This window comes from Bufo bufo, chromosome 1 (genome assembly GCF_905171765.1).
Source record: "Bufo bufo chromosome 1, aBufBuf1.1, whole genome shotgun sequence".
Classification (NCBI taxonomy): Eukaryota; Metazoa; Chordata; class Amphibia; order Anura; family Bufonidae; genus Bufo; species Bufo bufo.
This window is the reverse complement of record NC_053389.1, coordinates 618,878,902-618,899,034: the sequence shown is the minus strand read 5'-3', so window position 1 is coordinate 618,899,034 and position 20,133 is coordinate 618,878,902. Positions and strand designations below refer to the sequence as shown.

General features: G+C 46.2%; 1 protein-coding gene across 5 annotated transcripts in view; it reads right to left on the bottom strand.

Moving 5' to 3' along the window:
• The window catches only part of EDC3 (enhancer of mRNA decapping 3), a 73,847-nt gene extending 67,858 nt beyond the window's left edge, over positions 1 to 5,989 (bottom strand). The window contains exons 1-3 of one of the 5 annotated variants that reach the window (XM_040413754.1): positions 5,929 to 5,989; positions 2,586 to 2,775; positions 1,768 to 2,036 (exon numbers count right to left, since the gene is read on the bottom strand). In XM_040413754.1, the coding sequence (XP_040269688.1) occupies positions 1,768 to 2,036; positions 2,586 to 2,749 (433 nt within the window). In that variant the 5' untranslated portion in view covers positions 2,750 to 2,775; positions 5,929 to 5,989. Of the gene's footprint in view, positions 1 to 1,767; positions 2,037 to 2,585; positions 2,776 to 5,582; positions 5,815 to 5,921 lie in introns of those variants that run through there. The other 4 variants (XM_040413753.1, XM_040413750.1, XM_040413751.1 and 1 more) reach the window with 4 other exon arrangements.
• Between the last annotated feature and the right edge of the window lie 14,144 nt (positions 5,990 to 20,133).

Genomic DNA, 20,133 nt, shown 5'->3' with positions numbered 1-20,133 from the left:
GACCATTTAATATTCCATACAATATATTGAGAAGCTAAAAACAAATGAATAATGGTGTGGAATTGGATGAATGCACAATTGCTGCGTTGTTTTACTGGTTTAATTTTTACAACGTTCACTTTGCAGGGCTCCAGATGGCGACCAAAATGGTCGAAAATGCGACCTAAAATTGCTAAATGGTGACAAGACTTTATAGTCTTGTCGCCATTTGCGCCTAGACCCTCCGCTGCTCTGCCGCTTTCACAAACTGACATGGCACACACTGACAGCAGCGCGTGCCATGTTCTTCTCAACAGCACAGGGGAGAAGGAGGCAGTCCCTCCCCCCTGTGCCACTGCTGCCACCAATGGGCTTATAGCAGGGAGGAGGAGGGGCTGCGGCCACTGCACCACCAATGAATATAGTTTATGCTTAATACAAACGCAGGCTGTGCTGCGGGTGCCGGACATATCCCATACCCGGCACCCCGCCTCTATGACTGTGCGCTCCGATCCGCCGCTATTAACACCTCAGGTGCGGCACCGCCCCCCCCCCCCCCCCGCCAATATTATAAAGTAGAATCATTGGCGGCGCAGTGCGCCCCCCACCCACCCAAGTATTATAATCATTGGTGGCAGTTGAAGTTACGATCGGAGCTCCGATGGGTTACCATGGCAGCCAGGATGCTACTGAAGCCCTGGCTGCCATAGTCAGCTCCCTGCTGCTGTGTGCACAAAGCACAGAGCAGCAGGGACAGTGTGAAGTCCTATTCACCCTGATAAAGCTCTATCAGGTTCTAGCCCCTAAGGGACTATCGAGTATCGCAATACTTTTTTATGGTATCGAAATAGAGTCAAAATTTTGGTATCGTGATAATCCTAGGTAAGACATGTGTGGGTTTTTTTGTTTGTTTTTTTAATTATACCGGAATTATATGTATTTTAAATTTGGCAACTAAAAAATTAAAATTTGGCTCCTAAATTTTTCAGGTTAGGAGCCAATGGCTCCTTGGATATTTTTTTTTATAGTCTGGAGCCCTGCTTTGTGGTAAAAATGACAAGTTAGCTTTATTCTGTAGATCAGTATTATTCCAGCAATACAAAATTATATACTTTTTGCTATGTTTCAACAAACAAGCGAAAAGATTAATTAAAAGATCTCTGCTTGCAGTCTATGGGAAATACTAGTAAGAGTACCATCACATGACTATCACAGATTTTTATCAACCCAATGTGAAAAATGAAGGATGCTATTAAAAATTTCAGAAAACAAAAGACCTTAATGTTGATGTATGGATACAGAAAATATATTGGAAAACTGAAAATTTTACAAAATACTTTATTTTTACGGACAATAAAAATGAATACAATAATAATTTTGTATTTTTAAAGAGAACCACTGTTTATGGAACCAATTTAGGAAAGGTCATCATAAATGATGTGAACAAGGAAGAGAACTCCCGATCTACATCTGTGTGGAATCCTATAGTACATAGCTCTTGATGAAAAAGCTCAATTAGTAACCAGAGCGATTGAACATAGTACTTACCAGTCACAGAAATCTGAAACTCCGTATAACAAATTAAACAGAGGGCAGAAAAGAAGAAAATGTACATGAAAAAAAAAAAAAAAAATCTTTTTTACAGAAAAATTTGTGATATATTGCACACAATGAAATACAAACGACCGTCGCTATTTATTTGAAAGCAGAACGTAGGGAACGTGAAAGTGGTGAAAATCCATCTGCTCATGGTTAAATGACATTATTCCCATTCATGTTAGTACTCACATGAGTTGTGCCGACGACGAAAGTTCTTGGGCTGGTTGAGGCCTTCAATGTGCCTGTCCACATAACTTTTTGGGCATGGCTGCGGGGAAGTGCCTACAGAATCATTGCTCCTCGCATCTGGTCTACGGGGGATGTTCTGTGCATTACTTGTCTCTATTGGCCTTTGTTTTGCTGTACCATTTACGTAGTCTGTAGTCACACTTATGTTTGTCTGCCGTCCGCCATCTACAGGAATCTCCAAAATCTTCAGCTCTACAATGTCTCCTGCCCTATATGAGAAAATAATTGTGTTAAACATATAGTCATTGCACAGACTGGCATTCATCACTCTGCTGAACCCTGATCTCTTTCAATGCCCTCAACCTTTTCCTGTCACATTACTCCAAGTATGAGGCACTTTATCTATCATGTATTAGGTTCTGTTCACACTGATAGCAGCATCAAATGATGGAGAAGCGTGAAGGCCAGCATTTTACCTGACAAAACAGAACAGCATGCTGCTCTATATTTCTTCTGTGATGGAGGCCCCTAACAGAGCCTTAGATGCAATGTGAACCTAACCTTATACACATCATAAATTAATATTGCGCTTTACATTTGACTACACGTCTACAGGGAAGGATGACAAAGGAATTTCAATGGCATAATCATATGGGCAGGTAGTAATGCTGCAGACAGTTGCAGTACAAAACCATCATAATAATGATGCGCTGATACCACCCCGAGTGAATGTATCCTTCCATATAAAACCTTTAGTCCTGAAACCCTGAGTATGGCCACCAAAAGCACGGGCCTATGAGAAAAAGTTATCAACTCACCTGAATGTAACCTCTGGAACGAGGCACTTAACCCCATTGTGGAAGGGCTGCATGAGTGATATAGTCTGATTGATCTGATCAACAGCAGATACACAGCCTTGGTACATTCCGAGGGCGTCCCCACAATTTATAGATACAATGCTCCCAAGCCAATCTCCTGCCATGGTACAGGCTTCAGTTATCCAGAGTGCTAGAAGACAAAAGTTTGTAAAAAGCATTATAATAATATAAGTTGAAGTAGACATTATCACACTAGGTAAAGGCTTGATATCTGGCCACATGCAACCTTTTACCATAGCAGAAAGATGTGATCAAGAGTTTATGGAATCATATGCATACATAAACGTATTCAACCACACAGCTTTGAAGGGGTTGTCCAACCTTTACTAAGTGATGGTCTATTCTCAGAACAGGCCATCACAAGCTGATCAGTGGGGGGTCCAACACCCCAAACCTCTGACAATCAGTTGTTTGGGTGTAGCTCTGTTGCTGGAAGTCTGCGCCAGAAATACACAGCTCTGTCAAACTCGCAGTGGAGGGAGCTTGTTACTACAATTATTGAAGTCATTGGGAGCAGAGCTGTAGTAACGAGCTCCTTCCACTGTAAGGCCCCTTTCACGCGGGCGAGAATTCCGCGCGGGTGCAATGCGTGAGGTGAACGCATTGCACCCGCACTGAATCCGGACCCATTCACTTCAATGGGGCCGTGCAGATGAGCGGTGATGTTCACGCATCACTTGTGCGTTGCGTGAAAATCACAGCATGTTCTATATTCAGCGTTTTTCACGCAACACAGGCCCCATAGAAATGAATGGGGCTGCGTGAAAATCGCAAGATCCGCAAACAAGTGCGGATGTGGTGCGATTTTCACACATGGTTGCTAAGAGAAGATGTTAGCAAATTGATTAAAGTCAATTCACTGTGTTATTTTCCCTTATAACATGGTTATAAAGGAAAATAATAGCATTCTTAAACTGAATGCTTACTAAAATGTGGCCTGAGGGGTTAAAAAAAAAAAAACAAAAAAAAAAAAACTCACCTCATCCTCTTGTTCGCGCAGCCGGCATAGTCTTTCTTCCTCTTTCAGGACCTGCAAAAGGACCTTTAATGACGTAATCTTCTATCTTTAATCAGCAGGACCCGCGCTGACATCACCGCGCTCACCACGTGGTGAGCGTGATTACGTCAAAGGTCCTTTTGCAGGTCCTCAAAGAAGACGATGCCGGCTGCGCGATCAAGTGAATGAGGTGAGTTATTTTTAATATTTTTTAACCCCTCAAGCCACATTTTAGTAAGCATTCTGTATTAAGAATGCTATTATTTTCCCTTATAACCATGTTATAAGGGAAAATAATAAAATCTACACAACACCGAACTTCAGTGAAGAAGTCAGGGTTCGGGTCTGGGTACCACAAAACGCATTGCACCCGAGCGATAAAAACTGAACAACACAACGCAATCAAAACTGCATCCGGAGCAAATCCAGGACGCCCATCTGAAAGAGGCCCAAGGGCTCATGCACACGACTGTAGCCTGTTTAGTGGTCCGCAAAATATGTACATCGGCCATGTGCATTGCGCATTTTACGGAACATTCGGACCCTAACAGTCCTAACCTTGCGGACAAGAATAGGACATGTTCTATATTTTTTTTTGGGGTGCCATGGAACTGACATACGGATGAAGACGGCACATGGTGTGCTGTCCACATCTTTTGTGGCCCTATTGAAGTGAAAGGGTCAGCATCCGAACCAGCAAATAATGCGGATCGGATGCGGACAAAAAAAATATGATCGTGTGCATGAGCCTTAAGGGTAACGTAGGTGTGTAGTTCTGGCACCAGAGTAAGGGCTCATTCACACGAACGTGTGTTGCCCGTTGCCGTATTGCGGATCCGCAATACACAGGCACAGTTCCGTGTGCACTCATTTCAACGGGTCCGCAAATAGAGATGCGGAACGGAACTCTACGGAGTGCTTTCTGGGGTCCCGTTTTGTGCCTCCGCAGCGCAAAAAGATAGAACTTGCTCTATCTTTTTGCGGAACGGATGGGTCTGTGATCACCATGCGGCTGCCCCACGGACGGTGCCTGTGCATTGCGGACCACAATTTGCGGTCCACAGCACGGGCTTCACACGGTCGTGTCAAAAAGCGCTAAGGAGGATGCCTGCTAAGCAGCTAGCGACAGCCTATCACTTATTTGCACCTATGAAACTGGCCGACCTGTTGTGCACTTGGCAGGTGAAGGCATCTGCGTTGGTCCCATGTTCATGTGTGCCCACATAACATAAGCAAATGAGCCTTGAGGAGCAATTGGGGCGTTGCTGTTACACCTAGAGGCTCTGCTTTCTCTGAAACAGCCACGCCCTCTGCACTTTGATTGACAGAGCCAGGTGGGGTGACATTTACACTGCTTGGCCCTGTCAATTAAAGTGCAGGGGACCAAAAACCCTTCCATCGTCACACAACCCGTTTAAAGGGGCTGTCTGGGCTTTTACTATTGATGACCTATCCTGAAATAGTAAAAGCCCGGACAATCCCTTTAAGCCAGGTTCACCGCTACGGCTCTTGTGTGCTCCAGTATAGGGAGGAGAAAAAAATATTAATAAATAAAAAACTAAAAAGTGCTCGAACCACCATAAGCCAGACAGCGACTGACAGCCCCCATTGGCTATAATAGGGGGGGGGGGGGGGGGGCATCACATCTACATCTGAAAATAAAATACTTCTGCATGCTGCTATATTTCCTCCTGCGCCTTTCTTGTAACCTGCAAAGAAGGCTCCTAAAGGAACCGCTGCCGCACATGGGCATGAGGGGTCATTTATGGTTAGGAATCAGTGTTGTCACCACAACAATTCCCACAAGGGTTGTCACACAACTTCCCAAACCCTAGAATGACAATATAGAACTGCTATGGCCGCTATGAAGGTGGCTGGATTTGGTTTATCGAGTTTCCCCAGACAAAGAACTATTGACGCCATGTTGATGGGGGACATACACCCAGCGACGCTCAGGTCCTCCTCTGTGTACATCAGGTTTCCAGCTGACACGTTACATGAGGTGACAAGGGATACTACAAGCCGTCTCCTATTTATATGACGCGTCCTGGGGGCGGGAACATCTGAAGAAAGCCTGCGACCACACGTGGAGTCTCCAGCAAAGAACTGCCCCACAGCTGCGGGCACATGGGTCACTATGGGACCCCTCGCTGGCCACATACAGTATATAGCCCCGTTAATGACGCCTCGTACCCGCACAGACCCCGCACACTGAACAAACCTCCGACGGTGCCCAGGCAGGGAGATAACAACATAAGTGTAAACTGTTATAAACCCACCTTCTACCTCACAGAAGTCTCCAAGAACAGCTTCCGGTTCCGGGCGCCCACTTAACGACGTCACTTCCGGTGTGTAAGGAGTGTGGGCGTTGCTATGGAAACGAGCGGCAAACTCCTTCCTATTTACAGCTCTCAAATGTCCGCGTGGACAGTAACGCAATTGTGTTTTATTATTTGAGTGTGGAATGTGGCCACCTCTTGCTCCTTAGATGAAGTGAAAGACATTGAGCCCCATAGCAGGAATAGGGAGACGTGGCCTTGATAGGCATAACAACCAATCACAGCTCAGCTTAAACAGTTGTGGAAAAGCAGCCATGTTGTTGGTTGTTATGAGCAACAAGGTTGTTTTATCCCTTAAGACTAGTTTGGGAATATGTATAAAACTGTTGGGGAATTATGCACACATTGTGGAGATTATTGGCAACCTTGGGTTTTCGGCCTGTTCTGTGACTATGGCCTAACGCAGATGTCTCGCGAAGCAATGCTTGAAGGCTATGTACACCTTTTTTATGATTGTATTTTACCCTTTGCTGGGGCAATTACCCCTTTCTCTACGATTATCGGCGTCCAAATCCGCTGAGAAAACTGACAGTCAAAATGGCTGAATCAAGTAGTCTGTTTATTGTTTCGAAACACACACTTCTTATAGCAAGTTCATTGGCTGTCATCCAAAGGCACAAGACAGCTTGCGTACATACGTTGTCAGCAAAACCAAACTCAAGAAAAGTTATACAAGGTCATGAAACTGAAACAAAATGTTATTTTCAGGGAATAGGACACAGATAGTGGGGGCATATGAGTGCCATGTCAGCATTCTGTATTTTTCCATCAAGACCCTTTGTACTCAGATACAAAATGGATTCCCATCTCTCACAATTCCCCCATTTTGAGATATCTGGGGACCACAAGCCTCACCTCAGGTACTTCAGATGGGCTAATTACACCTGCCAGTGTAAATACTGGATTCCCTGAAGGTGACGCGGTCATCCAGATTGTCTCAATAAATGGCTCATGCACACGACCGTATGCCCTCCGAGACATACAGTCCGTGAGCGGGCCATATGTCCCGGAGCAGCATACATCGTGCTCATGATCATATGAGTGCAGGACAGTAGTCCCGCAGGCGGCCCAATGCGCACAGTATCAAAGTAACCTATGATGTTGTGCGCTCCCGTGCGCACGATGTATGCCGCTCCGGGACATATGGCCCGCTCGCGGACCGTATGATACTGTCTCTTTCTTGTACACGTTTTATTGACACATTAAAACAACTTTAATAATAATATACACTGCTCAAAAAAATAAAGGGAACACAAAAATAACACATCCTAGATCTGAATTAATTAAATATTCTTCTGAAATACTTTGTTCTTTACATAGCTGAATGTGCTGACAACAAAATCACACAAAAATAAAAAAATAACCCATGGAGGTCTGGATTTGGAGTCACACTCAAAATTAAAGTGGAAAAACACACTACAGGCTGATCCAACTTTGATGTAATGTCCTTAAAACAAGTCAAAATGAGGCTCAGTAGTGTGTGTGTGGCCTCCACGTGCCTGTATCACCTCCCTACAACGCCTGTGCATGCTCCTGATGAGGTGGCGGACTGTCTCCTGAGGGATCTCCTCCCAGACCTGGACTAAAGCATCTGCCAACTCCTGGACAGTCTGCGGTGCAACGTGACGTTGGTGGATAGAGCGAGACATGATGTCCCAGATGTGCTCAATTGGATTCAGGTCTGGGGAACGGGCGGGCCAATCCATAGCATCAATGCCTTCGTCTTGCAGGAACTGCTGACACACTCCAGCCACATGAGGTCTAGCATTGTCTTGCATTAGGAGGAACCCAGGGCCAACCGCACCAGCATATGGTCTCACAAGGGGTCTGAGGATCTCATCTCGGTACCTAATGGCAGTCAGGCTACCTCTGGCGAGCACATGGAGGGCTGTGCGGCCCTCCAAAGAAATGCCACCCCATTACTGACCCAATGCCAAACCGGTCATGCTGGAGGATGTTGCAGGCAGCAGAACGTTCTCCACGGCGTCTCCAGACTCTGTCACATGTGCTCAGTGTGACCCTGCTTTCATCTGTGAAGAGCACAGGGCGCCAGTGGCGAATTTACCAATCTTGGTGTTCTCTGGCAAATGCCAAACGTCCTGCACGGTGTTGGGCTGTAAGCACAACCCCCACCTGTGGACGTCGGACCCTCATATCACCCTCATGGAGTCTGTTTCTGACCGTTTGAGCAGACACATGCACATTTGTGGCCTGCTAGAGGTCATTTTGCAGGGCTCTGGCAGTGCTCCTCCTGTTCCTCCTTGCACAAAGAAGGAGGTAGCGGTCCTGCTGCTGGGTTGTTGCCCTCCTACGGCCTCCTCCACGTCTCCTGATGTACTGGCCTGTCTCCTGGTAGCGCTTCCATGCTCTGGACACTACGCTGACAGACACAGCAAACCTTCTTGCCACAGCTCGCATTGATGTGCCATCCTGGATAAGCTGCACTACCTGAGCCACTTGTGTGGGTTGTAGACTCCGTCTCATGCTACCACTAGAGTGAAAGCACCGCCAGCATTCAAAAGTGACCAAAACATCAGCCAGGAAGCATAGGAACTGAGAAGTGGTCTGTGGTCACCACCTGCAGAACCACTCCTTTATTGGGGGTGTCTTGCTAATTGCCTATAATTTCCACCTGTTGTCTATCTCATTTGCACAACAGCATGTGAAATTGATTGTCACTCAGTGTTGCTTCCTAAGTGGACAGTTTGATTTCACAGAAGTGTGATTGACTTGGAGTTACATTGTGTTGTTTAAGTGTTCCCTTTATTTTTTTGAGCAGTGTATATTGCTAAAACTATTATAACTACTTGTACTATTGCTTGTAGAATTCCCAGGAACCAACCTCCAAGACCTTTGAACCAATTTGCAGGATTTAGGAATGAAAATGTGTCACCCCACCAATTATAATTCTGTGTGCTTCTAGCCACTTCTTACGCATCTCCTTCATTTTCTCTATTCCTGCTCTTACCTTGGGCAGAGGCGGCTCTAGACTTTGTGAGGCCTTAGGCGAAACTCGAACATGAGGCCCCCACGAACACAAGATATGCAAGTGATAATAAAGATCAACTACAAACAAAAACACTTGGTATAGTATCCTTAGGCTGGAACAGCCTGCCAGAATCACTAACGCATATGTGATGGCAGCCTAATACAGCGCCACATACCTTTTACATCCAGTGACGTCTTCTTTGATATAGATGATTTGCCTCTCTCCCCCCCAAATCATGTGCCAGTAACAAGTGCCCCCCCCCCCCCAAATCATGTGCCAGTAACAAGTGCCTTTCCCCCCCCCCCCTCCCTCTCTATACTTACCCCCTTATGGCAGCGATGCGATGCAGGCCTCTTCCGGCCTGTGTCCCGCGCTGTACGGCTCAGGTGGCGCGATGACGTAATCGCGCCGCCTGAACCGGCCTCTGATAGGCTGCGGGCCTTGTCCATCCCCTGTCCATCCTCTCCATCCGCTGCCCCGCCGCAACACAGTCATTTGTATCGCTGTCCTGAGGACAGCGATACAGATGACTATGGAGATGAGCGCTTCCACAATGGAAGCGCTCATCTCCCTGTGCCCTGCCGCCACTGCTGCCCACCGCAACCCCCTTGCAACGCCACTGGCGAGGACCACACCAGTGCAAGGCCTTAGGCGGCGGCCTAAGTGGCCTAATGGAAGAGCTGCCTCTGACCTTGGGGGTCTATATAATGGCAACAGGCGGGACCTGTTACCTGGCACATTCCTCCCTCCTTGGCAGTAAGATGATCCAAGACAAGGGTGTGCTGGTTGATTACTAAAATTAGCTGGGACTGGACATCATTGGTCTGGTTTAGCATCCCCAACACATTCCATATTTGATCATCCAGATAATCTGTGGCCACCACCAACTTGTCCCACATCTGCATTATCATTGGATAGATAATCAGAGTACTAAAGAACTTGTTTGAAATACTCATCTCCACTACATGAGGTCTTCCATTAGGTCTGGGATTGTTATCTGTAGCTCTTCTATATAGTGTATTTTTAGGCACAGCATTCATGTTAAGCTTATCATGTGACAGCATTAATGTGGCCGGAGTCAACCGGACAAGAGTACAGGCTCCAGAGGCTTCAGGTGGAATCCACTTATATGCTGCCACTCCACAAGCAAAATAAAGGTCACCAGGAAGAGTATAGTTATAAGTCAAATGATAGAGGAGAATATAGGCAGCCGCAGTGACCCTCCCACCTCCTGGACAGCATCCATTTTATATTCATTCGGAAGCTAAATTCTTAGTGAGAGGAGGGACAGTGTAGCTGCTGATGATTTAATAGGGAAATCGATAGCTAGGCTAGTGTATTCAGTGTCCACTACAGTCCTGAAAGACTCATCTGACCCCAAAAAGCCCTTTTTAGGGCTAGAACATCAGTTGTTTTTTTTTCCTGTGTAATCTAACATCAGCTTTTTAATTTTTTTTCCTGTGTAATCTAATTGCAGTTGCCTGCCAGCGTGTGTGTCAGGCTCACAGCGTATACTGTGCCCACTACCTAAATTTTCCCTATGGTGTCAGGATGCGTTTTTTTTTTATTTTTTATAACTTAATATACTAATGTCCCTTGGACTAACTTACACCTATTAATCCTGCACCTACCTTAACCTATTAACTTAACCTTTATTTATATTCCTTTATTAGGTGACTAAAGACTCATTGTTTAAAAGTTCGCCAGTTGGTCTCTAGATTTTGTCACTAGTTTCCTCTGGGCATACACTGTTACCTTACTGGCTGCGCTCTAGCCAGCGGTGTTTAGTTCAGTGTGTCTAATGTCTCCTATTTCCCATCACTAGAGACCATACTGATTGTTAAAACATAAGTTCCACGCTGCCCCCCCGACATGTTTCGCCGTGTACCGGCGTCTTCAGTGGTTGGGCAGGTGTGAGCGTGTTGCTGCTCGACTTAACTATATAACCTTTGTTTTCCATGTCATCAATAGAGGTCTGGCCAATGGAGATCATCCCCGCCCATAGGCTTACGATCGTGATTGGTAGTGTCCGCCGGGTCCTCCCCTCCGCGACCCCACTCATGTCTCAGTTCAAGACTGCATCTGCGCATACTTGGGGACTTAGATGTTTGTTTGCAGCAAGTTCGTCATTGCGCATGTCACAGGACTTTATATTATACCTGCTTTCTTATCATCACTTCCCCAGTTTGGTACTACAATTGCGCATGCGTGAGAACTTAGATTTTTTTCACCAGCAGGCTTATCACTGCGCCTGTCATAGGACTTTGTTATAGCCTCTCACAGCCCAAATTGCGCCTATTTACCCACTTGTGTTTTTCCACAGACAATATGGCTAACATATCTTCCGGCCACACACATCCTCGGATTCTGCATTGGCATCCTCACAGCCAGGTACTTCATTTGGATTTAACATTGATATAGAGTTAGCATTTAAATGCCCTGTATATAGGATCGTCAGGTCTACTTAGTCTCTTTTCTCCTTGTATCCGCCTTTTCTTCTATTTGCACATTCTGCAAGCAGACATTGACATACAGGAAGTGATACCACGATACCCCATGATAACTTATAGAAGGGGAAGGAATATGAGAGAGATGCTGGTCCATAGCCACTATCAACCTCATAAGACAACACATAAAACCACCTGGTTGGACCACAACGGATCATACCCGTGTGGTGACTGCACCTTCTGTGGCCAAATGAAGACCACAAAAACTTTTGAGAATCCAGTGGATGGGAGGCGCTATGAAATCAGAGATTACATCAATTGTAAAACGAAAGGAGTAGTGTACATTATCAAATGCGACTGTCCCAAACTGTATGTGGGTAAAACCACCCAAGAATTAAGAAGACAGATTTCTAGGCACCTGAGCAGCATCAACACAGGAGAGGACACTAGCCTAGCCAGACACATGAGAGATAAACATAAAGGGAAAAGTAGGGATTTTAAGTTTTGGGGAGTGACAAAGATTAAATCAGGCCCACGGAAAGGCGACATAGATAGGAAATTACAGCAGGAGGAGACCAAATGGATTTACCTGCTGGATAGCCTATCCCCAAGGTGCCTAATTGAAGGGTTCACGTACTCGTCCTTCCTGTAGCCAGTACCTCCTCCTATAATAACAATAAAATAGAAGAATTAGCAAATAGAAGGGAAGGCGGATACAAGGAGATTTACTAAGTAAACAAAGTAACTGCTCGCAAAACAATAAATTTACGGAATACGTATAATAGTTGAGGCATAGAAAATACAATGGAGACATACTCACCCATGGCTGAAAATAATGCCCAACAACAGGTGGCATATATAAAAAAATAAAATAAAATGAAGAATGCCAGCTATACTGCATCCAATGAGTGCCAGCTATATTGCATCTATGAAAGTGCATAGAAAAATACCCATGCTATGGACATATAACCAGATAGGTCATGTCACAAATAAGAACCCACAAGGGTATATTCCCACGCCACATACCCAGTTGAGTTTTGAAGAACACATCATGGGCAGATGCAAGCATTATGCACTACAAACACCCATACAAGTCATTTTAGGATACAAAAGGGGCCTGTCTCTCCTGACAAATACTCTAGCCCAACAGGGTAATATAGAGTATCAGGGAGAAGCAGATGTATCAAAGATATTGCCTGACATCTAGTTCTGTAGGCATGATACATCGAGATCATGAGGCATCAACATACATACACAAATAATATCTAGTTACAAGACCAGGTCCTAGGATATGAAAGATAAGAAAAGAGACTAAGTAGACTTGACGATCCTATATATAGGGCATTTAAATGCTAACTCTATATCAATGTTAAATCCAAATGAAGTACCTGGCTGTGAGGATGCCAATGCAGAATCCGAGGATGTGTGTGGCCGGAAGATATGTTAGCCATATTGTCTGTGGAAAAACACAAGTGGGTAAATAGGCGCAATTTGGGCTGTGAGAGGCTATAACAAAGTCCTATGACAGGCGCAGTGATAAGCCTGCTGGTGAAAAAAATCTAAGTTCTCACGCATGCGCAAACGTAGTACCAAACTGGGGAAGTGATGATAAGAAAGCAGGTATAATATAAAGTCCTGTGACATGAGCAATGACGAACTTGCTGCAAACAAACATCTAAGTCCCCAAGTATGCGCAGATGCAGTCTTGAACTGAGACATGAGTGGGGTCGCGGAGGGGAGGACCCGGCGGACACTACCAATCACGATCGTAAGCCTATGGGCGGGGATGATCTCCATTGGCCAGACCTCTATTGATGACATGGAAAACAAAGGTTATATAGTTAAGTCGAGCAGCAACACGCTCACACCTGCCCAACCACTGAAGACGCCGGTACACGGCGAAACATGTCGGGGGGCAGCGTGGAACTTATGTTTTAACAATCAGTATGGTCTCTAGTGATGGGAAATAGGAGACATTAGACACACTGAACTAAACACCGCTGGCTAGCGCGCAGCCAGTAAGGTAACAGTGTATGCCCAGAGGAAACTAGTGACAAAATCTAGAGACCAACTGGCGAACTTTTAAACAATGAGTCTTTAGTCACCTAATAAAGGAATATAAATAAAGGTTAAGTTAATAGGTTAAGGTAGGTGCAGGATTAAAAGGTGTAAGTTAGTCCAAGGGATATTAGTATATTAAGTTATACTGTGCCCACTTGCCCAGTGCCACCACTGATATCTGGTGTCACAGTAGCTTGCATTTAAAAAAAACAAAAAACTTTTTTGACTGTAATATTATAGCAGTCAGTTGCCTGCAAGCGAGTGTGTGTTTCATGCCCTGCAAGTGCATAGTGGCACCAGCGCAACTCATATCTGGTGTCACAGTAGATTACATTTAAAAAACAACAACAATTTTGACTGTGAATAAATAGCAGTCAGTTGCCTGCATGCGTGTGTGTGTTTCAGGCCCTGCAAGTGCATAGTGTCACCAGCGGAACTCATATCTGGTGTCACAGTAGATTACATAAAAAAATAAAATACATTTTTGACTGTGAATAAATAGCAGTCAGTTGCCTGCACGCGTGTGTGTGTTTCAGGCCCTGCAAGTGCATAGTGTCACCAGCGCAACTCATGTCTGGTGTCACAGTAGATTACATTTAAAGAAAAACAACAATTTTGACTGTGCATAAATAGCAGTCAGTTGCCTGCACGCGTGTGTGTGTTTCAGGCCCTGCAAGTGCATATTGTCACCAGCGCAACCCATATCTGGTGTCAAAGTAGATTACATTTAAAAAAACAAAACAATTTTGACTGTGAAATAATAGCAGTCAGTTGCCTGCACGTGTGTGTGTGTTTCGTGCTCTACAAGTGCATAGTGTCACCAGCGCAACTCATATCTGGTGTCACAGTAGATTACATAAAAAAAAATAATATATTTTTTGACTGTGAATAAATAGCAGTCAGTTGCCTGCACGCGTGTGTGTGTGTTTTAGGCCCTGCAAGTGCATAGTGTCACCAGCGCAACTCATATCTGGTGTTAGAGTAGATTACATTTTTTAAAAAACAACAATTTTGACTGAATAAATAGCAGTCAGTTGCCTGCACGCGTGTGTGTGTGTTTCAGGCCCTGCAAGTGCATAGTGTCACCAGCGCAACTCATATCTGGTGTCAAAGTAGATTACATTTAAAAAAAACAAACAATTTTGACTGTGAAATAATAGCAGTCAGTTGCCTGCACGTGTGTGTGTGTTTCGTGCTCTACAAGTGCATAGTGTCCCCAGCGCAACTCAAATCTTGTGTCAAAGTAGATTACATTTTTTAAAAAACTACAATTTTGACTGTGAAATAATAGCAGTCAGTTGCCTGCACGCGTGTGTGTGTTTCAGGCCCTGCAAGTGCATAGTGTGACCAGTGCAACTCATATCTGGTGTCACAGTAGATTACATAAAAAAAATTATTTTTTTTGACTGTAATAGATTGAATAGCAGTTAGTTGTCTGCAAGCGTGTGTGTCAGGCCTACAGCGTCTACTCTGCCAACTTCTGCCAGTGCACAGTGCCACTTATATCTGGTGTCACAGTAGCTTGCACGCATAGTACAACTAAACTAATAAAAAAAAAATGACAGGCAGAGGCAGGCCACCCCGCAGGGGCCGTCGTGGTCGTGGTGCTGTGATTCCCTTTGGCCCTAGAATAATGCCCAGTGTTCAGAGGCCACGTACCCTGAACTCGAAAAGTTCTGAGGACATAGTTGACTGGCTAACACAGGACACCCAATCATCTACAGCTTCCGCTCGGAACCTTGACGCACCATCCTCCTCCAGCTCAGCTTCGGGCACCTCTCAAGTTACCACTCGCCCGCCTGCCGCCACCACCAACACTAGCATCACAGCTGCTTCACTTGATCTGTCAGAGGAGTTATTTACACATCAGTTGGAAGAAATGAGTGATGCGCAACCATTATCGCCAGAGGATGTAGATAACAGGGATATGTCTCAGTCAGGCAGCATTACACACATGGACGTACAGTGTAATGATGATGATGTTGTACCCACTGCTGCTTCCTTTGCTGAGTTGTCAGATACAAGTGAAGCGGTTGATGATGACGATGTGTCCGTGGATGTCACGTGGGTGCCCGCTCGAAGAGAAGAAGAACAGGGGGAAAGTTCAAATGGGGAGACAGAGGGGGGGAGGAGACGAGTTGGAAGCAGGGGGAGGTCGTCGCAAGGAGCTAGTGGCACAGTCAGACAGCATGCATCAGCACCCGGGGTCAGCCAGACAGCACGCCAATCAACGCATGCTGTTGCCACCACCAGAATGCCGTCATTGCAGAGATCATCAGTGTGGCATTTTTTTTGTGTGTCTGCCTCTGACAACAGCGATGCCATTTGCAACCTGTGCCAAAAGAAACTGAGTCGTGGGAAGTCCAACACCCACCTAGGTACAACTGCTTTGCAAAGGCACATGATCTCAAATCACAAACGCCTATGGGATCAACACATGAGTACAAGCAGCACACAAACTCAAAGCTGCCATCCTCCTCCTGGTCCAGCATCTTCAGCCACGTCAACCACTGCTGTCCTCCTTGCCCCCTCTCAACCATCCGCCACTCCGTCTCTCGCCTTGAGCAGTTCCTGCTCATCTGCCCACAGTCAGGTGTCTGTCAAGGACATGTTTGAGCGTAAGAAGCCAATGTCACAAAGTCACCCCCTTGCCCGGCGTCTGACAGCTGGCTTGTCGGAACTCTTAGCCCGCCAGCTTTTACAATACAAGCTGGTGGAGTCTGAGGCCTTCCAAAAATTTGTAGCTATTAGGACACTGCAGTGGAAGGTACCCGGCCGAAATTTCTTTGCACAAAAGGCAATCCCCAACCTGTACTCGATTGTTCAAAAGGAAGTGATGGCATGTCTGGCACACAGTGTTGGGGCAAGGGTCCATCTGACCACTGATACCTGGTCTGCAAAGCACGGTCAGGGCAGGTATATCACCTACACTGCGCATTGGGTAAACCTGCTGATGGCTGCCAAGCATGTAATGCGTGGCTCTGCAGAGGAGTTGGTGACACCGCCATGACTTGCAGGCAGGCCTGCTGCCACCTCCTCTACTCCTCCTACTCCATCCTCTTCTATAACCTCCTCGGCTGAGTCCTCTTCTGCTGCTGCGTCTTACTCCACATCAATTGCACCCCCCAGCTCCCCAGGGGCTATTCCACATCCCGGATACGACAGTGTCACGCCGTCTTGGGGTTGACTTGCCTGAAAGCAGAGAGTCACACCGGACCAGCACTCCTGTCCGCCCTGAACGCACAGGTGGATCAGTGGCTGACTCCGCACCAACTGGAGATCGGCAAAGTGGTGTGTGACAACGGAAGCAATTTGTTGGCGGCATTGAATTTGGGCAAGTTGACACATGTGCCGTGCATGGCACATGTATTGAATCGGATTGTACAACGCTTTGTGCATAAGTACCCAGGCTTACAGGACGTCCTCAAGCAGGCCAGGAAGGTGTGTGGCCATTTCAGGCGTTCCTACTCGGCCATGGCGCACTTTTCAGATATCCAGCGGCGAAACAACATGCCAGTGAGGCGCTTGATTTGCGACAGCCCGACACGTTGGAATTCAACACTCCTAATGTTTGACCGCCTGCTCCAACAAGAAAAAGCCATCAACGAGTATTTATATGACCGGGGTGCTAGGACAGCCTCTGCGGAGCTGGGAATTTTTTTGCCACGTTACTGGACGCTCATGCGCAATGCCTGTAGCCTCATGCGTCCTTTTGAGGAGGTGACAAACCTAGTCAGTCGCACCGAAGGCACCATCAGCGACATCATCCCATTTGTTTTCTTCCTGGAGCGTGCCCTGCAAAGAGTGCTGTATCAGGACGTAGATGAGCGTGAAGAGGAAGAGTTGTGGTCACCATCACCACCAGAAGCAGCCTTATCAGCATCGCTTGCTGGACCTGCGGCAACGCTGGAAGAGGAGTGTGAGGAAGAGGAGTCAGAGGAGGAATGTGGCTTTGAGGAGGAGGAGGAAGACCAACCACAGCAGGCATCCCAGGGTGCTCGTTGTCACCTATCTGGTACCCGTTGGGGTTGTACGTGGCTGGGGGGAAGAACAGACTTTCAGTGAGATCACTGAGGATGAGGAACGAGACATGAGTAGCTCGGCATCCAACCTTGTGCAAATGGCTTTCGTGCTGTCGTGCCTGTTGAGGGACCCTCGTATAAAAAGGCTGAAGGAGAACGACCTGTACTGGGTGGTCACGCTACTAGACCCCCGGTATAAGCAGAAAGTGCCTGAAATGTTACCGAATTACCGCAAGTCGGAAAGGATGCAGCAGTTCCAAAATAAATTAAAAAGTATGCTTTACACAGCGTATAAGGGTGATGTCACAGCACAACGGGAATCTAACAGGGGAAGAGGTGAAAGTAATCCTGCTACCATGACCACGCCGGCAAGGACAGGGCGCTTTACAGACGTGATGTTGATGGAGGACATACAGAGCTTTTTAAGTCCTACGCATCGCCACAGCCCTTCCGGGTCCACCCTCAGAGAACTACTCGACCGACAGGCCACCTAGCCTTAACTGCAGATATCGACACTCTGAGGAGCGATTAACCCCTTGACTACTGGGTGTGCAGGCTTGACCTGTGGCCTGAGCTATTCCAATTTGCGATAGAACTTCTGGCCTGCCCCGCTTCAAGTGTCCTGTCAGAAAGGATCTTCAGTGCAGCAGGAGGTATTGTCACTGAGAAGAGAAGTCGTCTAGGTCAAAAAAGTCTAGATTACCTCACCCTTATTAAGATGAATGAGACAGTGGGCGATACATTTGACTAACAAAGGCCTGGTGATGAGATGACTTGCCTTGGGCTAAAAATGGTCCACATGCTGCTGTATTTTATCTCTGCATGCCGGATGACTTGCATGACTTATCTGCCACCAACTAGGGTTCAAGCCAAAATGTTTTAGTGCACTTTCTGCCTGGAAAACAATACCTAATTTTTTAGGCATGTGTACATGCCTAATTTTTCTGGCCTCTGGTGCTGCACTGTGGCTGCAAAAACAAAACAAAAAAAAAGGCACATACATGTGTCAATTCCCCTTCGTGATCGTTACCTTGTTGTGGTGAAGGGGCTTGCGTATCACAATGAAACTACCACCTCTATGAGTGTGTTGGCAATGGCAATGTTGGCACACCCCAGATGATAAGGTCGTTGCTTCATTGTGAACAGACCAAAAGCGGCTTGATAATTTTGCATAGAAAAACCATTCATTTTCATTGTGATCATCTAAGGTGATCATTAAAGCCTACTAGGCCAACAATGGGCCCACACTGCAGAATCATTGTTTTCTGGGTCACTTAACTGTCACTGAACTACCTCAGTCAGAACGACCATAGACTTTGAAAAACCCCCATCGCCTGCAAGCTCCCAAACGTGCGCACGAGCACAGTCATCACTACACCAAGATTGACGCATAGAGGAATAAAATTTATGTCATGAGTGTGTCAACTATTGACAACTCTTTGCGGTTGTCTAAAATCTATTCCATACACGTCCCCTGATAGGGGACGTAACAGAGATTAAACTGATAGGAATAGTACTACTTAACACACCTAATTATAATAATAATAATAATAATAGGGGACGTAACAGGGATTAAACTGATAAGAATAGTACTACTTAACACACCACTCATATCTGGTGGCACAGTCTATTGCTCGGCGCACGCGCAGTGCCCCAAATTGGAAGTAGGAGGACCAACCAAGCATCTTTTTGCATCTCCCGGTTCCTAAAATTTATTTCATACACCGGCCCCTGATAGGGGACGTAACAGGGATTAAACTGATAGGAATAGTACTACTTAAACACACCACTCATATCTGGTGGCACAGTACATTGCAAGGTGTACGCGCAGTGCCCCAAATTGGAAGTAAGAGGACCGACCAAGCATCTTTTTCCATCTCCCGGTTCCTAAAATCTATTCCATACACCGGCACCTGATAGGGGACAAAACAGAGATTAAACTGTTAAGAACAGATTTTTTTTAATTTAAAAAAAAGAGGACAGCCTCTGCGGAGCTGGGTATTTTTTGGCCGCGTTACTGAACGCTCATGCACAATGGCTGTAGGCTCATGCGTCCTTTTGCGGAGGTGACAAACCTGGTCAGTCAAACCCAAGGCAACATCATCGACCTCATCTCATATGCATTTTTTCAGGAGCGTGCCCTGCGAAGAGTGCTGGATCAGGCCGTAGATGAGCATGAAGAGGAAGAGTTGTGGTCACCATCACCACCAGAAGCAGCCTTGTCGTCGTCGATTGCTGGACCTGCGGCAACGCAGAGAGAGGAGTCTGAAGAAGAGGAGTCAGAGGAGGAAGGTGGCTTTGAGGAGGTGGAAGACCAACCACAGCAGGCGTCCCAGGGGGCTTGTTGTCACCTTTCGAGGGACCCTTGGTGTACGTGGCTGGGTGGAGGAAGAGACCTTCAATGACGTCAGTGAGGACAAGGAACGGGACATGGCTAGCTTGGTATCCAACCTTGTGCAAATGGGGAGTTTGCGGTTGTGCAAATGGACTGTTTGCGGTTGTTTGCGGTGCGTTAAACGGGGAGTTTGGTCTGTCACTGTGAAGCAGGTGTAACCCTTACACTACCTGATCGATACAACATCATTCCTGATGTTTTAAAGCACGTTATTCCAAACAATTTAGGAATGTTAGGT